This window comes from Megalops cyprinoides, chromosome 20, assembly GCF_013368585.1.
Source record: "Megalops cyprinoides isolate fMegCyp1 chromosome 20, fMegCyp1.pri, whole genome shotgun sequence".
NCBI lineage: Eukaryota > Metazoa > Chordata > Actinopteri > Elopiformes > Megalopidae > Megalops > Megalops cyprinoides.
In genome coordinates, this window is record NC_050602.1 from 15,419,450 (window position 1) to 15,438,714 (window position 19,265).

A 19,265-nucleotide genomic window follows, 5' to 3' on the forward strand; every position below is an offset into this window, starting at 1 on the left:
ACAAAATATAGCTGTGACATGGTTTGAGTTAAAAACATAATTAATTCATATGCAGTTGTTATTATTTTGCCTATGCTGATACATCCATTAAATAAATAAGTCTTAACATTGTCTTTCAGTATCTTGAGTAATAAAACTGATACAGTAGATTGACTCAAAGCCATTGCCCTTTGATTACAACTATGGCCCACACTGTACTACTGAGTGGCAGTTGAAATCTGAAAATTTGAAATACTCATGCAGGCTTCAAAAGTCCTTCTGGCATCCCCATCACAAGATAATGTTTCAAAGATAATTATAAATCCTGAACAACTGTCAATAAAATCCACAGGATCAAACATTTTTAACACTTTTTTTTCAATTTTGCATTAGATGATTTGACTATGACGAGGTAGGGTAATTACAGAAGATTTTTTGTGGTTAACTGCACTCTCAAAATAAGTCTCAAAGTCTCAGTTCAAAAATAACTTTGTCATTTCATGCACTCAAAATGAAATTTATGAGATTTCATGTAAATGCTTTCAGAAAACAATGAATCTCATTTAAACATCATGGTTGGACATAGCTGTGTGGCACTGACCCCTGACAGGGAGTTCCACATGATCACCTAGTATATCTGCCTGGTGACATCTTAGGACAGGAGGCAACTAATTCCATTCCTTCAATCAGAGGGGGTTGGGAAAACGGTGGATGTGTGGGGAGGGAACAAGTGAAAACCTTTCACTGGCAAAAGGAGTGTTCATATAGGTTATAAGTAAATAAATCACCATCCACTGACTAACTGCCTGCCCAGGAAAACAAATAGGTGACATTTACATCAACAGAAAAAAAAAATCAAATTAAACTTCCATTAAACCTTTTGCTCTAAAACAGCATGTTTATTTATAGTGAGCCCTACTTTCAGACTAACAAAATGAGCCTTTTCCTTGCCTTCCAGTAACTAATTCATTTTAATGAAAAAGCTAACAAAAACTGCAAAGTATCACTGGTTTAAAGCATGACAGTTACAGGGCTACATTTCCACCTATAAAATAAAAAAAAAAAACAAAAACCTAGAAATATACTTCTGACCTGAGATTGACTGAAACAGGTCATGGCAAAAGACGGCTTGTCAAATCAAAAGTCAATTGCTCCTGGAATGATTCATCCAGCGAGGCCACATACTGCTTCTCATGTCACAAGTCACTGGCAAGGTCAGTGCAGGGAAGACCTGCTGAGGAGACTGCTTTTCCCTTGGAGCTCTGTCTGCAGAAGCATGTGACCTATGAACTGGGAACTATGTGCAAAGAAGGTGGGGGTTGGGGGCGGGGGATGGGGGGGAGGGGTGTATCTCCTGAGCATATACAATGAGAACAGATGTACACTTACATTATGATCAAAGCTGCCCAGATCCCTAAGGACAAACAATGCATCACTCAATGTTTACAGGTCACTCTACAATAAGAGGTGTATACATGGAATACAGTAGTGGGTAGCGTTATAGTACATGTTACTATCTATTACACTGTAGCATCTTTAGAAAAATATCATTTATCCTAATGACATAACATTTTCTTTATGTTCTTAAGTCAGCATATCAAACGACTGCACAACTTTCACACTTTTCACTATGTCAAAGCCAGCAGAATGCCAGTCACATTCTGAAGTAATTTGTTTAATTATTCAGTAAATATTAAGTTATAGCTCTAATACCACTTAATTTAAGTGTATTTTTGCTGTCTTCTTTGTTTTTATATAACAAGCAAGATAATCTGACAAAGGTTTGGGTTATTTTAATTTAAAATGCAATAATAGGCTGACCACATTTATACTATACACTGATGAGCCAAAACATTATGACCACTCACAGGTGAAACTAATAACGTTGAGGAGGAATGTGTCACAACACACAGTGCATCGCACCCTGCTGTGTATGGGGCTGCGTAGCCGCAGACCAGCCTTAGTGCCCATGATGATCCCTGTCCATCGTCGAAAGCACGAGTGTCAAAACTGGACCTTTGAGCAGTGGAAGAAGGTCGCCTGGTCCAATGAGTCCCGTTTTCTTTTAGACGATGACCATGTATGTGTGCGCCGTTTACCCGGGGAGCTGACAACAAGCCGATGGAGGGAGTGTGATGATCTGGGCAATGTTCTGCTGGGAAACCCTGGGTACGACCATTCATGTGGATGTCAATTTTAACATGTGCCACCTACCTAAACATCGTTGCAGACCAGGTACACCCCTTCATGGCAATGGTATTCCCTGATGGCAGTGGCCTCTTTCAGCAGGATAATGCCCCCTGCCACACTGCACACATTGTTCGGGAATGATTTGAGGAACATGATGAAGTGTTCAAGGTCTTGCCCTGACCTCCAAATTCTCCAGATCTCAATCCAATTGAGCATCTGTGGGATGTACTGGACTGACAAGTCCGATCCACGGCGGCTCCACCTCGCAATTTACAGGACTTGAAGGATCTGCTGCTAATGTTTTGGTGCCAGATACCACAGGACACCTTCAGGGGTCCATGCCTCGGGTCGGCGCTGTTTTGGAGACACACGGAGGACCAACAGCATATTAGGCAGGTGGTCATAATGTTTTGGTTGATCAGTGTATTATCACCAGCTGTAAAATGGAACCTGTAAACGCATGACATATCAAGATGATTCCTTTTATAATTTGATATTTTGTTCGTGTTTTCACCATTCTCTGCTGATGAACCATTTCACAATTAAAATGATAGATTATCAATCATAACATATACCCACCCTCCAGCTAAATCAAGATTGAACATGCTAATTGTGGAAAAGTGTTACTACGATAAGCAAGCACCTACAAAACAGCATTATACAGTAAAATACGCTCAGTCAAACTGTATGTTAACTGAATTAGAAGAATGTATCACAATGTGGAATGTAGGTCACAGAAACAAAAGAAAACTTATGTGATAGTTTGATCCTCCATTTGATCTAGAGAAAAGTATAGAAGATATTCTACTGTTATTATGGTCTCTTAAGGCTTTCTCTTCAAGAAATAAAGTTTTTTAATTACCCCCCCCACCCCGACCACCAATCATTGCATGATTGCTTCACAGTTCAGTTCATTTTGGTATGCACGTAGCCCTTGTGGGCTATGCAGCTCCTGCTCCCAGCAGTGTGTAATGATGACGCACAGTGTATCCAAGTCGAATAGGCTTAAATTTGCCCCATGACCACAAATACTGACTGAGGACCTGTGGGACCCTTTCCCGTTGCGGGTCTCTAAAATAGCTGCTGTGTCACCCAGAGGCAGCACAGGAAACACTGTCATGACTAATGTCCTTTCAAGATAACTCTCTCCCTTCTGGGTCTTCCCAGTCAAGCAGAAGAATTGTGCAGGTTGCTGTGACCCCTATGTTCATACTTACTTCCATCTGAGCTAAGCAGTAATACTATCAATTTAAACGATGCAGGCATTGCTCTGATAGTATATTATTGTCTATGGTTTGAACGTAATTTCCATGAATGAACTGCTACACACAAGTAATATTTTGTATACTGGGTGTCATTACCCGTGTTACAACACTGCAAATAAAATAGAGTACAGTTTTGCAAGCTTGCTGCTATTGGCTTCATGAACTTGTGATGTCTTTTTTTTTACAAGCTAGCATAGTGTTGCCATGTAGGCAGTACTGGTCTGCCATAGTGTGCAGATGCATTGCCAAGCTGACGAGCTCTAATAAAATGAAATATGCAGATACTGTGGAGAGAGGGACAGAACCTTCAGATAGTACTATTTAGATTCTGTCTGAATGGCAGGTCAATTCTGACAGCTTCCTGGCAAACAGTAAAACACCCTCCTACTGCATCAAGGAGGCTAAAAACTTCTATGTCAATTGAGTGAGGTCTCATTTATTCAACTCATGGCAGCCTTAGATCAGCCTGGACCTTGAAGCGATAAATAAGACAAAAAGGTTCATTTAATACTCAGTTGATCTGTGCAGCAAAACCATTTTCTTGAATAAGTGATTATGGAATGAGCCATTATTATTCCCCTTCCATCTCCATATGTCTTATTGTTTCTGCGTATGTACCCAGGTGAACTCAATCCATTTATCCCTCACCAACCCAGTGGTATTAGTTGTGATGAAGAGGTATGAGAACACAGTTTAATTATAAACACATCATCTTTTTCCATGACAAGGTGGTATTCCACAGGATGAATGGAGGATTTGGATCAGTGATTCTGGGCCACAAGCAGATTATTCACCATTATAAAATTAGATCACGTTGCCCTTCATTTAACCCGTATATGACAAAAAGATCAAGAAGGCATTACAGAGACTCACAGCGAGATCTGTGTTTTACATTATTTTGGTGATATTAACCGTTGGAATAATGTGACCGAAATAAGAGACACAAGTTCCATGTTTATAAACTATAATTCAAATGCTACTGGATTGTGACACAGGAAATACAGAATTTATAGAAATTATAATAAATATAATCTCTATTTCTATTACCATTTTTTTGGAATTATTGATTGGGACAAGTAAATATGAACCACTTTTTTCCCATAGTACCTACGGTTTCACTACTTCAAATAAATGTGTGAGCTTTCTGCTGGGTTCACAGTAACACAAGTGAATGAACAACATTTTACTGTATAATCTGTGATGGAAAAATAAAAGAAAACACACACACGCACACAGGCACACACACACACACACACACACATACACACACACACACACACACTTACACACACACACACAAACACACACACACTTGCCAAACATCTTAAATTTGGTAAAATTTGATTAATTCTGTTGCTTAATTTTTTTTCTTCTTTTGTCTTCTGTGAACAATAAGTTTATCAAATGAGTGCATGCATCTATATCAATCATGATACAGCACTTTTTCCTATATAAGGCAAAAAATGGTTAAAGTTTTGTCAATATTCTTGTGTTGTCTGTACTGCTTTTGATGATGAATTGAATTTTTGCAGCAGCAGGTTTACCATTTTCCCCCCTCAAATTACTACTGCGATTTTGCTCACCTATGGATTTGTCTGCACTGTCTTCGAAATCACCACGCACATCTGTATACACTAGGTTGTGTGCATACTGTGTCAGCAGGGGGAGATACCAGAATTCAAATACATTATTTATGGCTGAGTGATCTTATCACTTTCTGTAATGTCATGTTTTACTTTTTTTTTTTTTTGCATTTTACGATGCATTTTATCTTCTGACTGAATTCTGTTGAAAGGACAGTGTATAATTGTGAACTTACCCACAGTACTGGAACTGATGTGATATCTTCTATGGGGTTAGAGTCCCTGAGCAAGAAAATAGCTACTGTAAGCAAACCATGAGTAGGAACATTTCGATAAATCAACCAGTTTGCTTAACTTTTGACTCTGAGTGCTCCCTATCACCTCCTTTAGCTGTGTGTACACTGTAATATTACAACATCTACAATCCACATCCATTCATTCAGTTTTCATTCTTACTCTGAAAAAATGAATGATTTTATTGGGAAAGAAAGGGATATAATACTACCTGATCAGGTCACAATTGAAATATTATTATTTGATACTACAGTTAACCAAAAATGGTGGCAGTTGCCCTTTAAAAAACTTAAAAAAACTTTGTGGATACAAAGTGGATACCTACCTTTTATTTCCTGTACATAGAAGGTACACATTTGAAAGTAATTTGGATACAAAATTACAAAATTACAATATAGAATCAAGCAAGCCTCTCTCATTGTAGGCAAACAGATTGAAAGCAATTTAAAAAAGGAGAGGATAGTTCATGCTTCGAATTTCTGCACCTGAGGGTCAACATTAATGCCACCTGTCATGGTAATCTACAGCTCATGAATTCTAATTCGGCTTTACGAACATGAGCATTGAATTGTACACACCGCCAAGTAAATGAAAAACGCCCACCTTGTGGGAAATCAAAGTGTTAATTGTGCACAACTGAAGTCATTCCAGGAAATAGAACCCTGAGGTAGCTGTTTGCATTGAAATTGTTTTGTGTTCATCTTGAGAAATTGAATGCAATAAATACAAGCAAATTTTGCAGTACAGCTATAATGATGATGTGCCGGGTTGGGCACTCTTGAAACAAATGATTCTGTTTCATTAGTGATCTCATTAATTAATGACTTCATTAATTATCACTGAAATGTTGCATATACCTTTCGTAAGATGTTAACATCTTTAGGCAGTTTCCTTCAAAATCCAATGGTCTCAGCGTTCACCCCCTCCACCCTACAAATACGATATCATTAGAAATATGTACAGATTCACCAAAATCTCACACCTGCATCACTAGCTACAGTTACATTTACACAACACAGGTTTGTACAGCAAGCACAGTTTTCCAAAAAACAGGTGGAATAAACAACTATAAAACTATATATACCATAATTGCTACATGTAGCTACTATAATTTTGCTCCACAGACATTCAGGTTTGCCAGATTTCTGTTGGAGAGCTTGCTGATATTGCCTCTCAGGTTTTGGTTTCAAATGGAATAATAATAATAAAAAAATATCGTGACAGTGGAAGACAGCAGTCCCAGCCAGTTAAAAAATATGATCGTATTTATTAACAATATTAAAAACTCTCATGAAATTCACTGATGTCCAAAGCACAGACCAAGTCACTGCAGCCAAACAGGTCTTACATACAAATAAAACAAGAGAGTATCTGTCCTTTTTTATTTTCAAAGCACTGAGGAAAAAAAAATAAATGTGAAGAAAAATGATGAAAACTTTTGGACAGAATGTGTTCTTAATGTGGATTTACAGTCTGTTTCTGATTGTAAAATACTCTTCGATGGAACTGTTTTCATGTAAGATCTCTACTTAGCTTTCATTAGTACAGTAAGTAACTGTTAAACTCAAACTCTAAATCTGTACTCATTCGGACTAAAGCATGCCAAGACTGGTCTAGTTATAGTGCCCATGTTAATTCTCAGAAAAACCTATATGTAATCTAAACACAATGTACTTTCTCCTTTATGATGTGAAAGAGACAAGTATGACTTTGTTTTTACACTACACTATTGTACACTACATTCGGCAAACACAGATTCCTGGTTGATGCAACTGATGAGTAATTTGTAAAAAATGGGGGAAAAAAAGTTTCACTTGCTTAAACTCATTGTGTTATGGACAAAATGTATCATGATAAGACTGAGAGGAGGCCTGTGTTCCTGTTTGACAGAATATTGCATTGTGATTGGACAGGATTCGACAAGAGTTCAATCACTGACAAAATATTAAGCTACCAGGAAAAACAACAGTAATACAACAACTTTATTAACAAAACATTGCATAAATATACAGCAAATATTTAAGGCTATAAAAACCTTGTGTTAAAATGAAATTCTAGGGGTCAATGTCCAAGTAAAATTTCTTGATGCTCCAAAATGCACTGCAGTGGAAAATGACAAACGGCTATCAAACATATTTTCAGCAGCTCTTCAACAGGAGCCACAGCACTCTTGCTTACAGTACAAACAAACCATTCATAATGCTTTAAAATTGTTTCCAACAATTCTAAACATTTGCAGGTAGCAGTGTTTTGAAACCATTATATGGGAGATGAGTTGTAAAATATTATTTTTAACTTTTAAAAATGATTAAAATTTTTGTTTGTACAAACCCTTTTTAAACTAAGCAAAGCACCACAGTGCAATTTCAACTCATCCAATTCCGTGGGACACAACTTTCACAAGAATAATGCGATATTTGCTACTCACAGAAAAAATTGTATACCTAATTTCTTTTCCATACCCATAAATTATTTTCTGATGAAGAAGAGAGGGAAATATAAGTATCAAATATAAACTGAATCTACCAGCCAGGGTCCTTTGTTGATCGTATAGCTGACAACTGAGGGATATCTTAACAACATTTTCCAATAGTAAAACAACATGTAATGTGACAGTCAAGATGGCTTTATTGAATTGAGTGTGGACATGTGGGATGTCTACAGAGGGAGGGAGAAATATCAGATGCAGAATTGGAAATATTATGGAAAAAAACTCCCTTCCTCTCATATAATATGTGTATGTTCATGCATACGTCTGGGTGTGTCCAGGTACCAGAGGACTTTTTATATGAATCTTAAATAATAACAAATTGTGTGTAATTCTACACAGCTTTCTAGCAAAACAATGGAGTACTCTCAATAACCACGCAAATCAGTTGTTAAACTTGGTCAACAGAAATGATTCAATTGAATTGAATTGAACAGAAATGCCTGTTAATGCAAAAAAAGCCTTTTACATATGACAGAAAGTTAATTTAAAATAAATTATTAAATAGACTTCTTTGATTCCTACAGGATTCAAACATTTTTGCCACATGCCCATGAATTGGAGTAATCTCCTTCTTCCACAGAGATATGCACCTGCATTAATTCTGACCCACAAATTGTTTCTTTTGTGTCTCTCAGGCAGAGTGAAAAAAAGAAAAAAAAAAAAACACAAAATAAAATTTTAAAAAAGTTCAACCTCACTGGACCTTTTAAATGTTGAGAAATGGCATTTTTAGTTATATGCAAGAATGAAGGCCAAGAGATGCAACCAAAATGTGCCATGTATCCAAAGATTTAAACAGATACTACAGACAAAAAAAATTACTGGTCCTTTGAGCAGCTTTTATACTCCTTGCACATTGTGTTAAAGTGAGGAAATCTAACTGATTCTGAAAGGCTGTACAAAATATTTAACTTTAGTATTTTCACTGACATCTGACTGTTTTTTTTCTGTCCCTCACAAAAATGAATGCTGACTGTGGTTTTATACAAACTGCAGGCCTGGGATCTGTTAATGTTTTGTCAAGAAAAGGGGGACACGATTCCCCTTGCAGCAAGGTGTATTCAGCAACTCGCTGTACGGAGCAAGTGCAAAAATACACGCTGAAGACTGCTGTATAAAATCAGGACACTCAGGTAAGAATTTTTTTACTGTCATTTAAAAACTGGTGGGTCATTTTGAAAGTACCCTTGTGCCACTGGGGCATTTTCAAAGAAGTTCAAAAGAAGCATGTTTGTCAGTAACAAAGCACATTGTGTGACCTCTGGCCTTCAAAAACAGTCAACAAATAAACCCGATTTGCACATCCCTTAATCAAGGTACATCAAATTTGACTTGTTCAAGCAGTAAATGTTCTGTAGTAGGGTTGTATTCAAGGTCAAAGATAATATGAAAAGGTAAGATCCATACATACCCAGCAATCTCTTGTTCCAGATAAATTGCCATGCACTTACAAAGATGTGACATACTGCAGAACTAATGGCATTTACAGCGTAACCACACTGTATCTTGCTTTAGTGTCATCTTAAAGTGGGAACCAAGTGCATGTTTTGCACACGTAAATCTGTCCGTGTTGATCTAAACAACCGATTTAACTTGTTTCTTCAATGAAAAATATATTCTTTGCAATAATGTGAACTGGTTAAAATGACACTCTTTGCATTACAATCATTCATATGGTAAGACACACGCTGTAATCTGCTTTGCCCTAGCCACATTATCTGAAATTGTTGTTGCGTCCACTATGAACACCTTTTCAGATTTTAATTTGATTCTAAGGGAAGGGTGCCTGAAAGACATGTTAGCATTTCCCTCCCTTCTTAATTAAAGAACAGTGAGCTACGGAAGGGCTTTGATGGGTACAGGGTGGATGATCTCAAGTGTGTTTGCAGTTATGCACCGGGGCTAATGGAGGGCCTTTTCCACATGGGAGTTATATCTCAGGTTAGTCTTCTTTTACACTGTCCACCTACTGCTCTTATTATGAGCGGTATTAGTCTTTAGTGTAATCTTTTTTTAATTAGTGTATTTTCATTGGTTGATTTGTGCCTCTGAGGAATTATTGTCTCTTGCCAATACTTCACAGTCTATTCAGTATTAAACCAGTCTCTGGTGGCACTATCCTTAATGGATAGTGCAGTGATGCATTGGATCAGATAAGAACAGTGCACACTGTAGCTTGAAGCTTATATCTTCTGGTTAGTATTTTTTTGTAGATATGACTATCAATGGTCACTTCCAACCATGTAGTAAAATGTAGCAGCACGTAGATTAATAATTGCTTTGCGAATAATCTATCAGTCACGTTCCAAATCACAGCTCTACAAACATGGAGTGTGCTTCAATCTTCCTCATCTTCCTATCACACACTAGTAATTACATCCTAGATGATATCAAGGACATTTTCTGAAGAAGAAATAGAAGACAAAGCAATAGAAAAAGGGAGAAGCTGTATTTCTTCTTAGGTGTGGTAGACATTACAAATAAACTGCTAGCGCGGAGGAGAGATGCGTATTCGTTTTGGATTCTGTTTCTGTCAGTTCTACAACAATGTATCCAGACAACTGTGAGGCTTAAGTTGGCAACTGGGACAGCATACTGGCAAGTCTGTGAAATCCCCTCTGTTTATACATACTTGCAATAGTACCATTTGTTCCCACTCTTCCTCTCTTATCACACCACTTCTTTCAATTTGCGGCTATAAGGGACATATTGCTATTCATCAGACCAACACCGCAAGCTGACTCAATGAAGATTTACACAGGCTTGGACAACGCGATGTCTGGCAGTGATTTTACAACCAACAACTCTTGAAGGCAGACCTGACCGCTAAACTTATAAAAACTGAAACATACAAAAGCATTTCAGGGATGCAGTGGCTACTGATGAACCTTAGTGTGAGACATACTGTATGTGCTGGGAGGCAGGTCATTTCCATGGCACTAAAACCAAGGGGAAGTTGGTCACATTGCCTCCTGACACTCTGTTTATATTTGCAGCACAACAGGATGCGACAACCGCCTAATTCACCCTGTCAGCAGACTTCTCAGCACAATTAGAAATGTAAGCATTAATCTTTTAATAGTGTTCAAATCCCTGCAGCAAATAACACCCTTAAGTGGCCGACTGGGTAATTCCCTGCATTCACACAGCCCTCGCACACTCTCTTTATGCTGAAAAAATGTGAGTAAGAAAGAACGTAAGAAAAGGAAAAAAAAAAAAAACTGCAGGGAATGCGAGAGGTCATCAAAAGCCTTTGGGTAATTAGATGAATAAGAAAATAAAGAATAAAACAGACCTCTGTGCTGTTTGGAAAATTGAGTGTTTTCTCTGCTATCAAAACGTTGGACCAACACGCGTCGTACAAAACTAGGCCTCGTCCACACGTTCACTCAAACTATTGAGTCTGTACTGTAATTACTGTTATTCCCCGCCCCTCCCCTTTTGTCTCTGAAGTCCTCCCTGTATCACCTTCACCTATATCTCTGCGGGCTCTCAGCCAATCAGAGAAGTAGTTCATCAAACAAATCCAATGGGGATGAAAATTATTTTAATTACAACTTAATCAGCAGAACAGCCACCAAGCAGATAAATTGTCATGCGCGTCGTGCTAAAAATATCCGGTTTCCCCATCCGCCAGCTCTCAGAATAGACAGCACTTACGTGATGAAGCTTTATCTGCCAGAGTGTCATTATTCCCATTTGTTCTGCTGGCAGATTGCAGTATTGGCACCCTACTAGGGCTTAAACAGCATTGGTGCTTTGTTTACGTATCTTGATATGTAAATACGCAATAAAAATGTTCCCCAAAAGTAAACCAATGAAAAAAATTCGGAGACATGTTTCATTTGTGCATATTTTGAACTGTTTCCAGAATGTATTTTTTATGCTTGTTTTTTTTTCCCCCCCATCCCTCTCCATCTGCAGAAAATGTTTCTAAATCTTATGAGAGGCATCTTCTTTTAGCTCCAGAAAGTGAAACAAAAAAATAAATGTGTACAATTCGACGCCTATCAAGGCTTAATTTATGAAATGTCCTTTCTTCTTTCACTCCTCGGTCGGAACAGCTGCATCAAGCAGCCGTTCTGAAATTCCTCAAGCGATATCCGTCACCGGAAATTCGACGACCTTTTGTGTTATCTTAGCATACAAAAGACATGACAGGTATTTTTTTCTGTTTTGGTATAATTCCTTTTTTTGTTTGTACAAAAGTAATATCTCCCTGTTCCTCTCGACAATACAAGATTCCCATGCTCTCCTTGACAGCCGTTCAGCAGCTATACTCTGGTTGTTGAATGTGAATGGGGGTGGGCATGGGAGTGGGAGTGAGGCAGGGTGTGGTTCTGCCCACTCGGGTAGGTGCCGAAAGGATGCAGGGGCTGGATGCTGTTGGGAATCATGGTGATGGTGTTGGGAGTCATGAGCGGGAGGTCGTCCGGGGACCTCCTCATGGCCAGGGTGTAGTCCGGTGGACAGGCAGTTCTGAGCACCACCTCGTGCGGATGGATGCCATCGCACTGGTGGTTGGCGTCTGTGTGCTTCATCTGCAGGGACATGATCTCCTCCTCCTGGGTGTGGGCCAGGTCGTTGGCAGTGGTGCGCTGGGGGCTGCCCCGCTGGTGCGTGTTCTGTCTCCTCTTGTCCTTCTTGTAGTAGAGGGCGGCGAAGGCCAGGATGTTGAGGAAGAGGAGGGAGGCGCCCACCGCGATGGTGACGCTGAGCTCCGTCGAGTAGTCCCTCTGGTCCACCAGGAGGGGGCGCTCCAGCTGGTTGTGGCCGTCTTGGTTCTCGGTGGGGAAGGGCGTAGGGTTGGGCCACCTGGTGGTGACGGGAGGGGATCTCTTTGGCGTTCCGGGGGTGATGTCCAGCAAGGGAACCTTGGTGGTGGAGGAGGCGATCTGGGTGACATCGTTGAGGCTGTGCAGGTGAGGAACCAGCTCCAGCCACAGGTTAACCTTGTTGGCCCGGTAATGCTCCTTCACACGGGGCTTCAGCCCGATGTGCAGGTAGAGCTGGTCCTTCTGGTTGTAGCGCGTCCAGGCGACCTCCTCGAAACGGTTCGGCTTAGTATGGATGAATTTAGTATCCTGGGGAACTGGCTGATTGGGATCACTGCAGGGGGAGAATGAATTCAACATCAACCACATAGAGAAGGATATTTTGCATTTGCACATCAAAAGCACCTTTGGGCTAGATTTCCATTTTACTGTAGCACAGGTGAAATTAGGCTTTTCACAGTTTCGTGAAAAAATCAGAGCTAACACAGAACCAATTTTCTGCACCCATCTCCTAGAATCTCTATTACATGTGACTGGGGATGGAGGTGGAATATCTTATAAGATATGGTTTCAGTAACAGTGTGCTTGTAGCAATTAAACAGCAAAAGTGAAAGACAGACGAATTATATATGAACAAAATGGAACAGGAGCTGGCAACAATTCCAAAAAAGGCTTAACAACAAAACGTAAATCAACCTCAGAAAATGAGAAAAAGAGACATAATGCTGTATGAAATTCACTGCAGGTCTCTGAGCTTACCCAGTTTTGGCGAAGTTTGTCCAATATGTCATCACCACGGCGCTGAGCATGACATCGTTCTTGGAGAAGTTGCACGGGAAAAGCTCCGTTGGGCCAACCATGGGCAAGCCGAAGACATAGGGGATCTCGTCACCGTGGGCCGCGTCTGCCCAGGGCGGCACCTGCTCCGTCTGGCAGTGGTGGTAGAAGGCGTAGAAGTAGGTGGGTGACCCAAAGCTGGAGTGCAGGTCGGCGGTGGCCACGGCAGGGGCGACCCACTGGTGGTCGGTGAAGAGGGCCAGCAGCGTCTTCCTCCGCGTCTCCGGGTTGTGGCGGTCGGCCCAGTCCGTGTACATAAACTTGATGGTCTCCCTCAGGATGTCCTTGCCCTCCGGGTACCCATACAAGTCGTCCACGAAGCTGGAGACGGCGTAGTCAAAGTCGTTGGCCTGGACGCCATTCTCGTTGTCCACGATGAGCTCGACGAACTTCAGCCCCTCGCCCTGGTTGACGCCCAGCATGATGTCATAGTTGAGGAACTCCCCCTGCTCCATGAGGATCTGAGGGTCGTCTGGGATGACGTCGCCGTCGATGACGGGGCCAAAGGCGATGTGGTACCGGGCCGGCTGGACGTCCTGGTCGACCAGCTCCTTGTAGTGCCTCTTTTGCAGACACTCCACCAGGTCGGCCGAGCTTTCGAGGTCGCAGCCCACCTTCTTGGCCAGGATCCGGGCGTATTTGGCTGGTTGAAAGCTGACCGCCCAGCTTGAGAGTGCCGTGCCGCTCTGTGCTATAGCTCTCTGAAACAATCCTGCCAGAAAGAGATCATGACACCTTTGACACTCTGCATTCACTTCACAAACTGTTATAAACAAATAATGGATTTGTTTGTATCCATTATTCACCACTGTTGGTTATGTTGGGAGTGACTTCATCAGAGTCATACCCCTGCCTATTTTGTAAACATGCAATGGACACACATTGACACAGACAGATCTAAATGTGACAGTTAAGACACTTTTGGAACAATTTTATGGCCTCTTACCAAAATAAAGTTATTCTGGGAAAATGTAACAATAGGATATGATTGTAATAAAAACTACAACATTTAACAGTACATTTATGTGAGGTACTTGACCCACTTAAATAATCAACCTGAACGTAGCTGTCTGCATGTGTGCATGCCTGTGTGTGTCTGTGTGTTCAAAAATCCAAAAATTGTATTGTAATGGCAGAAGCATTTGAACACTTAATAGGTCAAGGATGTGCATTATTACTTACAGGTTTATTGGAACATAATCTAATCAAATTTAGTAACCAGGATTTGACATTTCAAATCACATGAAAATGAATTTAATTTTAAAAAGGACCACATTTCTAACATGTACTAACTGTAACATTTGCACTGCTGAAAATTATGTGTGTGTGAGCACACTACAGAATATAGATATAGCTCTGAGAGGCTTTTGACAGATTCATACACCCTGTCATTTTCAACCCCTTCTGACAGAATAGCTCCATACAAACGTACTTCAAGACTGTTTTGCAATATTCAACATCATGATGTATGCAGGGAAAGACAAGCAAGTAGAGATCAAATTTCAGCTCAAGTCAGTCATGAGAACCAACTCGAAAGCTTAAGTGCCACCGCAATCAGGACACAAAACCTTGGTTATGATGTGAGCAGAAAAGACACCAACAAAGCACACAGTGTTGGCCACTGACCACCAAAGAGAAAGAACTGGAAGAAGGAAATGCTGGGATGAAGATGGAGATAAGTAATGTAGACAGCTTGTCTGTGGGGGCCATGATGACAGGTGGGCCCAACATTTCTAACACGAGTTGCATAAGATTCATAAGATGGTATTAATTGTTGGACCTCAAACAATTCATTTTCTTAATTTGTTTCTGCTAGATGGGATTTCTGAGGAAAAGGTCAATGGACTGATTTAAAATTAAAATGTACCTCTACTTTGCTGCTCTTCTACTGTACCTTTCAACCATGCATAAGCAGCAATGAGAGCACTAAATAACAGGGGCACGTCTGATGCCTGGAAGACTGAAGCACTCATTATAGAATGGTGGAGTATGGAGTGTTTAAGATCCATGTTTGTTTGCCATTACCAGGTTTGATGTAATGGCCCTGTGATTCATCATGCCACTGAAATTGGGCTCTCTCCCTGTGTGCCATTTAGTCTTGGACATGGTTTCAATCAAATAGAAATTAATATTAGAAAATAGTGTTTTTGCATAGATTTCCATTTTTGGCACTGGTAAATCAGCAATTTATACACTTAATGAGGTCTGTATTGTTAAAGAAGTGTCATTAAACTATCATGGTTAGAAACTATGCATACAGCTCTTTGTGACAATTCAGTTGCAAAAATGCAGGGCACAACATTTTGATCAATCCACTCAATAATGTGATGAAAGGTTCTGTTGCTCTTTGTCGGTCATATGGTTGCTATTATGGTTTATTATTCAGCATGTGTATGATCGATACAGTGCTTAACAGTAATCACAGAGCATACACTGTACTATGGGTAGTCCACCTTGATTACAACACTTTTTGGCTTCCCAAATTTGCATACGGCACACCTTATGTTAAGAGCTAGTCATCTGAAAGATGTGATAAGGAATAGATCATCACAGATGTAGTGAATGAAAGAAACATGACTGTGATTTTTAAAGTTTGACAATTTTGGTTAATGCATGAAATCTGGTCCTACAAGTTCTCTTGTAATCCTTGATTTTTGCAAGTAGCTCCCATACAGCTCCTTGACTTAGACTACACAGTTACGAACGAGGCACCGAGAGACAATACTACTGATCAGCAGGTGACCTAGGGTGAGTTGCATGACTTACTTTTACAGCTGAGAATTTTTAGACAAACAATTATGATGGCCAAGGGCACAACAGCGCTGTTATACCCAGGATTCAAGTGTAATATGTAATAGATTTGGTCGCAGCAGATTTGGTTTCGCAACCATTTACTGCCACCCATTATCACAGGGCATACGAGAAACAGATATGACTTCCTGCCACCCTGCAATACACTTTTCAGAGGAGAATACACGTATTGCTTTCTCATCCTTTTAGATGATTGTGCTGTTGACAGTTTGACAAGGGGGAGGACAAAGCAAAATAACAAAAAAAGTTTGATGATTGCGATGTTCAGAAATCTATGGCAAAACACACCATGTGAGAAAACAACCACTTGACTGTGACCATGCAAACATCAAAGGGAAGACCACATACAAACCCCCATACACAGCCCTTAAAGAAAAACAATTCCCCACCCGACTGCTTTAGAAAAAACAACTGGTTTCAAAATAAATGCTGACGGTGTTGGCATGCAGACACCAAAACTGCCAAAAGGTGTGACCTGCATTGTACCTTTGGTCGAATTGCTCCAACGGTTACCTTCAGAATAATGGGACAGGGTCAAGAGATTGACACAGGAGGCACCAGCCCCTGATCCAAAAACAGTAATGCGTAATGGGTCACCCCCAAAGAAAGCAATGTTTTCACTAGTCCAGCGCAGGGCTTGGATCAGATCCAGTAGTCCATAGTTTCCTTTTGCTGCTTGGTCACCGGTGCTTAAAAAACCTGCAAGGCAAAACAAAGGCACAGACTTAGTCAATTCCCTTGTTCCTTTTCAATGAACAATATCAAAATAGAGTTATAAGCTTAACTGTGGTGCTACCTGGGTTTCATACCATTCAGTCCTATAACTAAACACGCAAACAGATGCTGCAACAGTGTCAAGCACGTTTGCAAAATTTGTGTTTTAAAATGGTTGTTTCATTCAAAGCATTCAGAATTTTCCAGGTTTCGGTTATCTAAACCACCTTCTGACCCTGAAAAGCTCTGGAAATGGATGTTAAAAAACCTACTGCTGCACGGGCTTGCCAGAACTCCACACTTGAACATGCTAGTGTGCTTATACAGTTTATGCCATAAAGTATGAGTCACCAACGCATGAAATCAATGTTGTTTATGCCTTGCACATTATTATTATGGAAATAAGGGTGTTACAGCAGGCATATTCAGATTTTTAGCATATAAACTTTGTTATGGAGGCAATAACAGGTGGTTATAAATGAATGACCTACTGTTTTGTTTTATGTGTTTATTTTACTCAAATTCATACAATGGTTGAAAAATGAAAAGACAGCACTGCTAGATTATGTTTTTGAAAATAAAAAAGAGTAATCAACGTGAAGCAGTTAACGGTGGAAAGACACTTTGTATTTACAGGAGCACATTTTTCTTATGGTTTCTGTAACCATGAACCCCTCAAACTGAATAGCTCTGTGAAGATTCCACATAGTGAAGAGGGTGAAGAACAAAAGAAGGAGACCTTTGATCAAAGAGTATGAATGATAACACAGGTGCTGATGATGACAAAGAAGAATAATAAGAAAATTAACAAGATGACTGTATTCAATGAAGAAGGGCTCCTGATGTAAATGTACAACACTCTTGGCCATAAAGAAACCACCCACACACATGTAATCATACAAATGACCTGGGGAGCCATCTTACTGTCTTACTTGCTTTGTAAGATATATATGCTCCAATTAGCATTGTCTAGATCACAGTGACAGAGCCAGGTACAGAGGCTAGGAGCAACAATAATACCAGGGAAAACACAAAGACCTCCTGGTGCAGTGCTATAATGTAGACGCCACTGGGGTATATTGTCTGATTGTCTAATGAAGTCTGATTCTGATTCTGATATTAAATTGTGTTCCATGCCTTACGTAGTAGCAAAAAACCCAACATGTGACACCCATACAAGATTTTTCAAAACTGATGTGTTTCTCTCTTTCTTTTTTCATAAGAATACTATCATTTTGAAAACATGACAAAAAGCTAATTCTGTTGCAGTGAAAAAATAATTACCTGTCAGAAAATGTCATTTCTGAAGAAGGCATTGACATGAAACCATAATTGCTGTTATATTTTCCTTAGATGTACAGTGTGTATCTCACATTCATCTGGCCGACAAGACACATCACTGGCAAACTAGGCATGCAGACTGCACACAGAATATGTTGTCCATTTTTTTTTTTTTATCATTCAGAATGCTTCATTTTTCAAGCATTTTATCTCATTGGTGTACATTTAGAGGCTCCTCCTTTACCCTCATTTTACTGGTCAGGCTGACAACCAAAAGTAGTCACGCTGTGTTTCACAGTGTATCTTTATGGCTTTGTATGTCAGCACCACTGTCTTTTTTGGTGGCATTAATAATTTTTTGTACATAAAGCTACAAGTTTGGCAGTTGTTTAATTTAGAGTAAAAATTAACTGTTTAAAAGCCTTATGTGGTTAAGGACAAAGTACGTTGCTCACAGAATGATTTTTTCTATCGAATTCTGATATTCTAAATAAAAATGAACAATCAAACACAGAGGAGATAAAAGGGTTTAAGCACACGCTGAGTGAAAATCAAATCGTGCATGTACTGTAAAGTGTGTGTTTTTTTTTTTTTAGAAAAAAGGATCCAGCAATTCAACTGGCTAGGAAGCCAACTGCTAATGTGCATGCTGGCAGAGGCATATGCAGTGACATCAGCTGCTTCATTGAGATGTTTCATTTTGCTCTCCATCCTATTCTGATGTCAACATGAGAGATAGAAAGCTGTCACACTGGCCCCCGGAATTCAGCAGCACCAGGCAGGCAGAAATGGGACTTGTGTTAGAAATTAATTTAGGAGATCCCTTTTGCAAGGTATTGGTGGTCATACATCAGCACAAGTCGCATCTTTATACTATCCTATGTGACTAGGGCAGAGGGACGTTTAGGTAACATTACCAGTCTGTTGCCCAAAACCATAACACTGGTAGTACTAACAACAATAATTATATATTCTTACAAGAAAAGTGAGGTGCACTTAAGAGCTGCAATGTCATTAGATTAAATCTTTCCTTTATTTATAAAGA

General features: G+C 39.8%; 1 protein-coding gene across 5 annotated transcripts in view; it reads right to left on the reverse strand.

Annotated features, from left to right (window-relative positions):
• Positions 1 to 12,076: 12,076 nt before the first annotated feature.
• The window catches only part of LOC118795753 (neuroligin-1-like), a 159,814-nt gene continuing 152,625 nt past the window's right edge, over positions 12,077 to 19,265 (reverse strand). For all 5 annotated transcript variants that reach the window (XM_036554463.1, XM_036554466.1, XM_036554464.1 and 2 more), the window contains 3 exons: positions 16,712 to 16,924; positions 13,337 to 14,126; positions 12,077 to 12,911 (listed from right to left, as the gene is read on the reverse strand). In XM_036554463.1, the coding sequence (XP_036410356.1) occupies positions 12,077 to 12,911; positions 13,337 to 14,126; positions 16,712 to 16,924 (1,838 nt within the window). The remainder of the gene's footprint in view (positions 12,912 to 13,336; positions 14,127 to 16,711; positions 16,925 to 19,265) is intronic.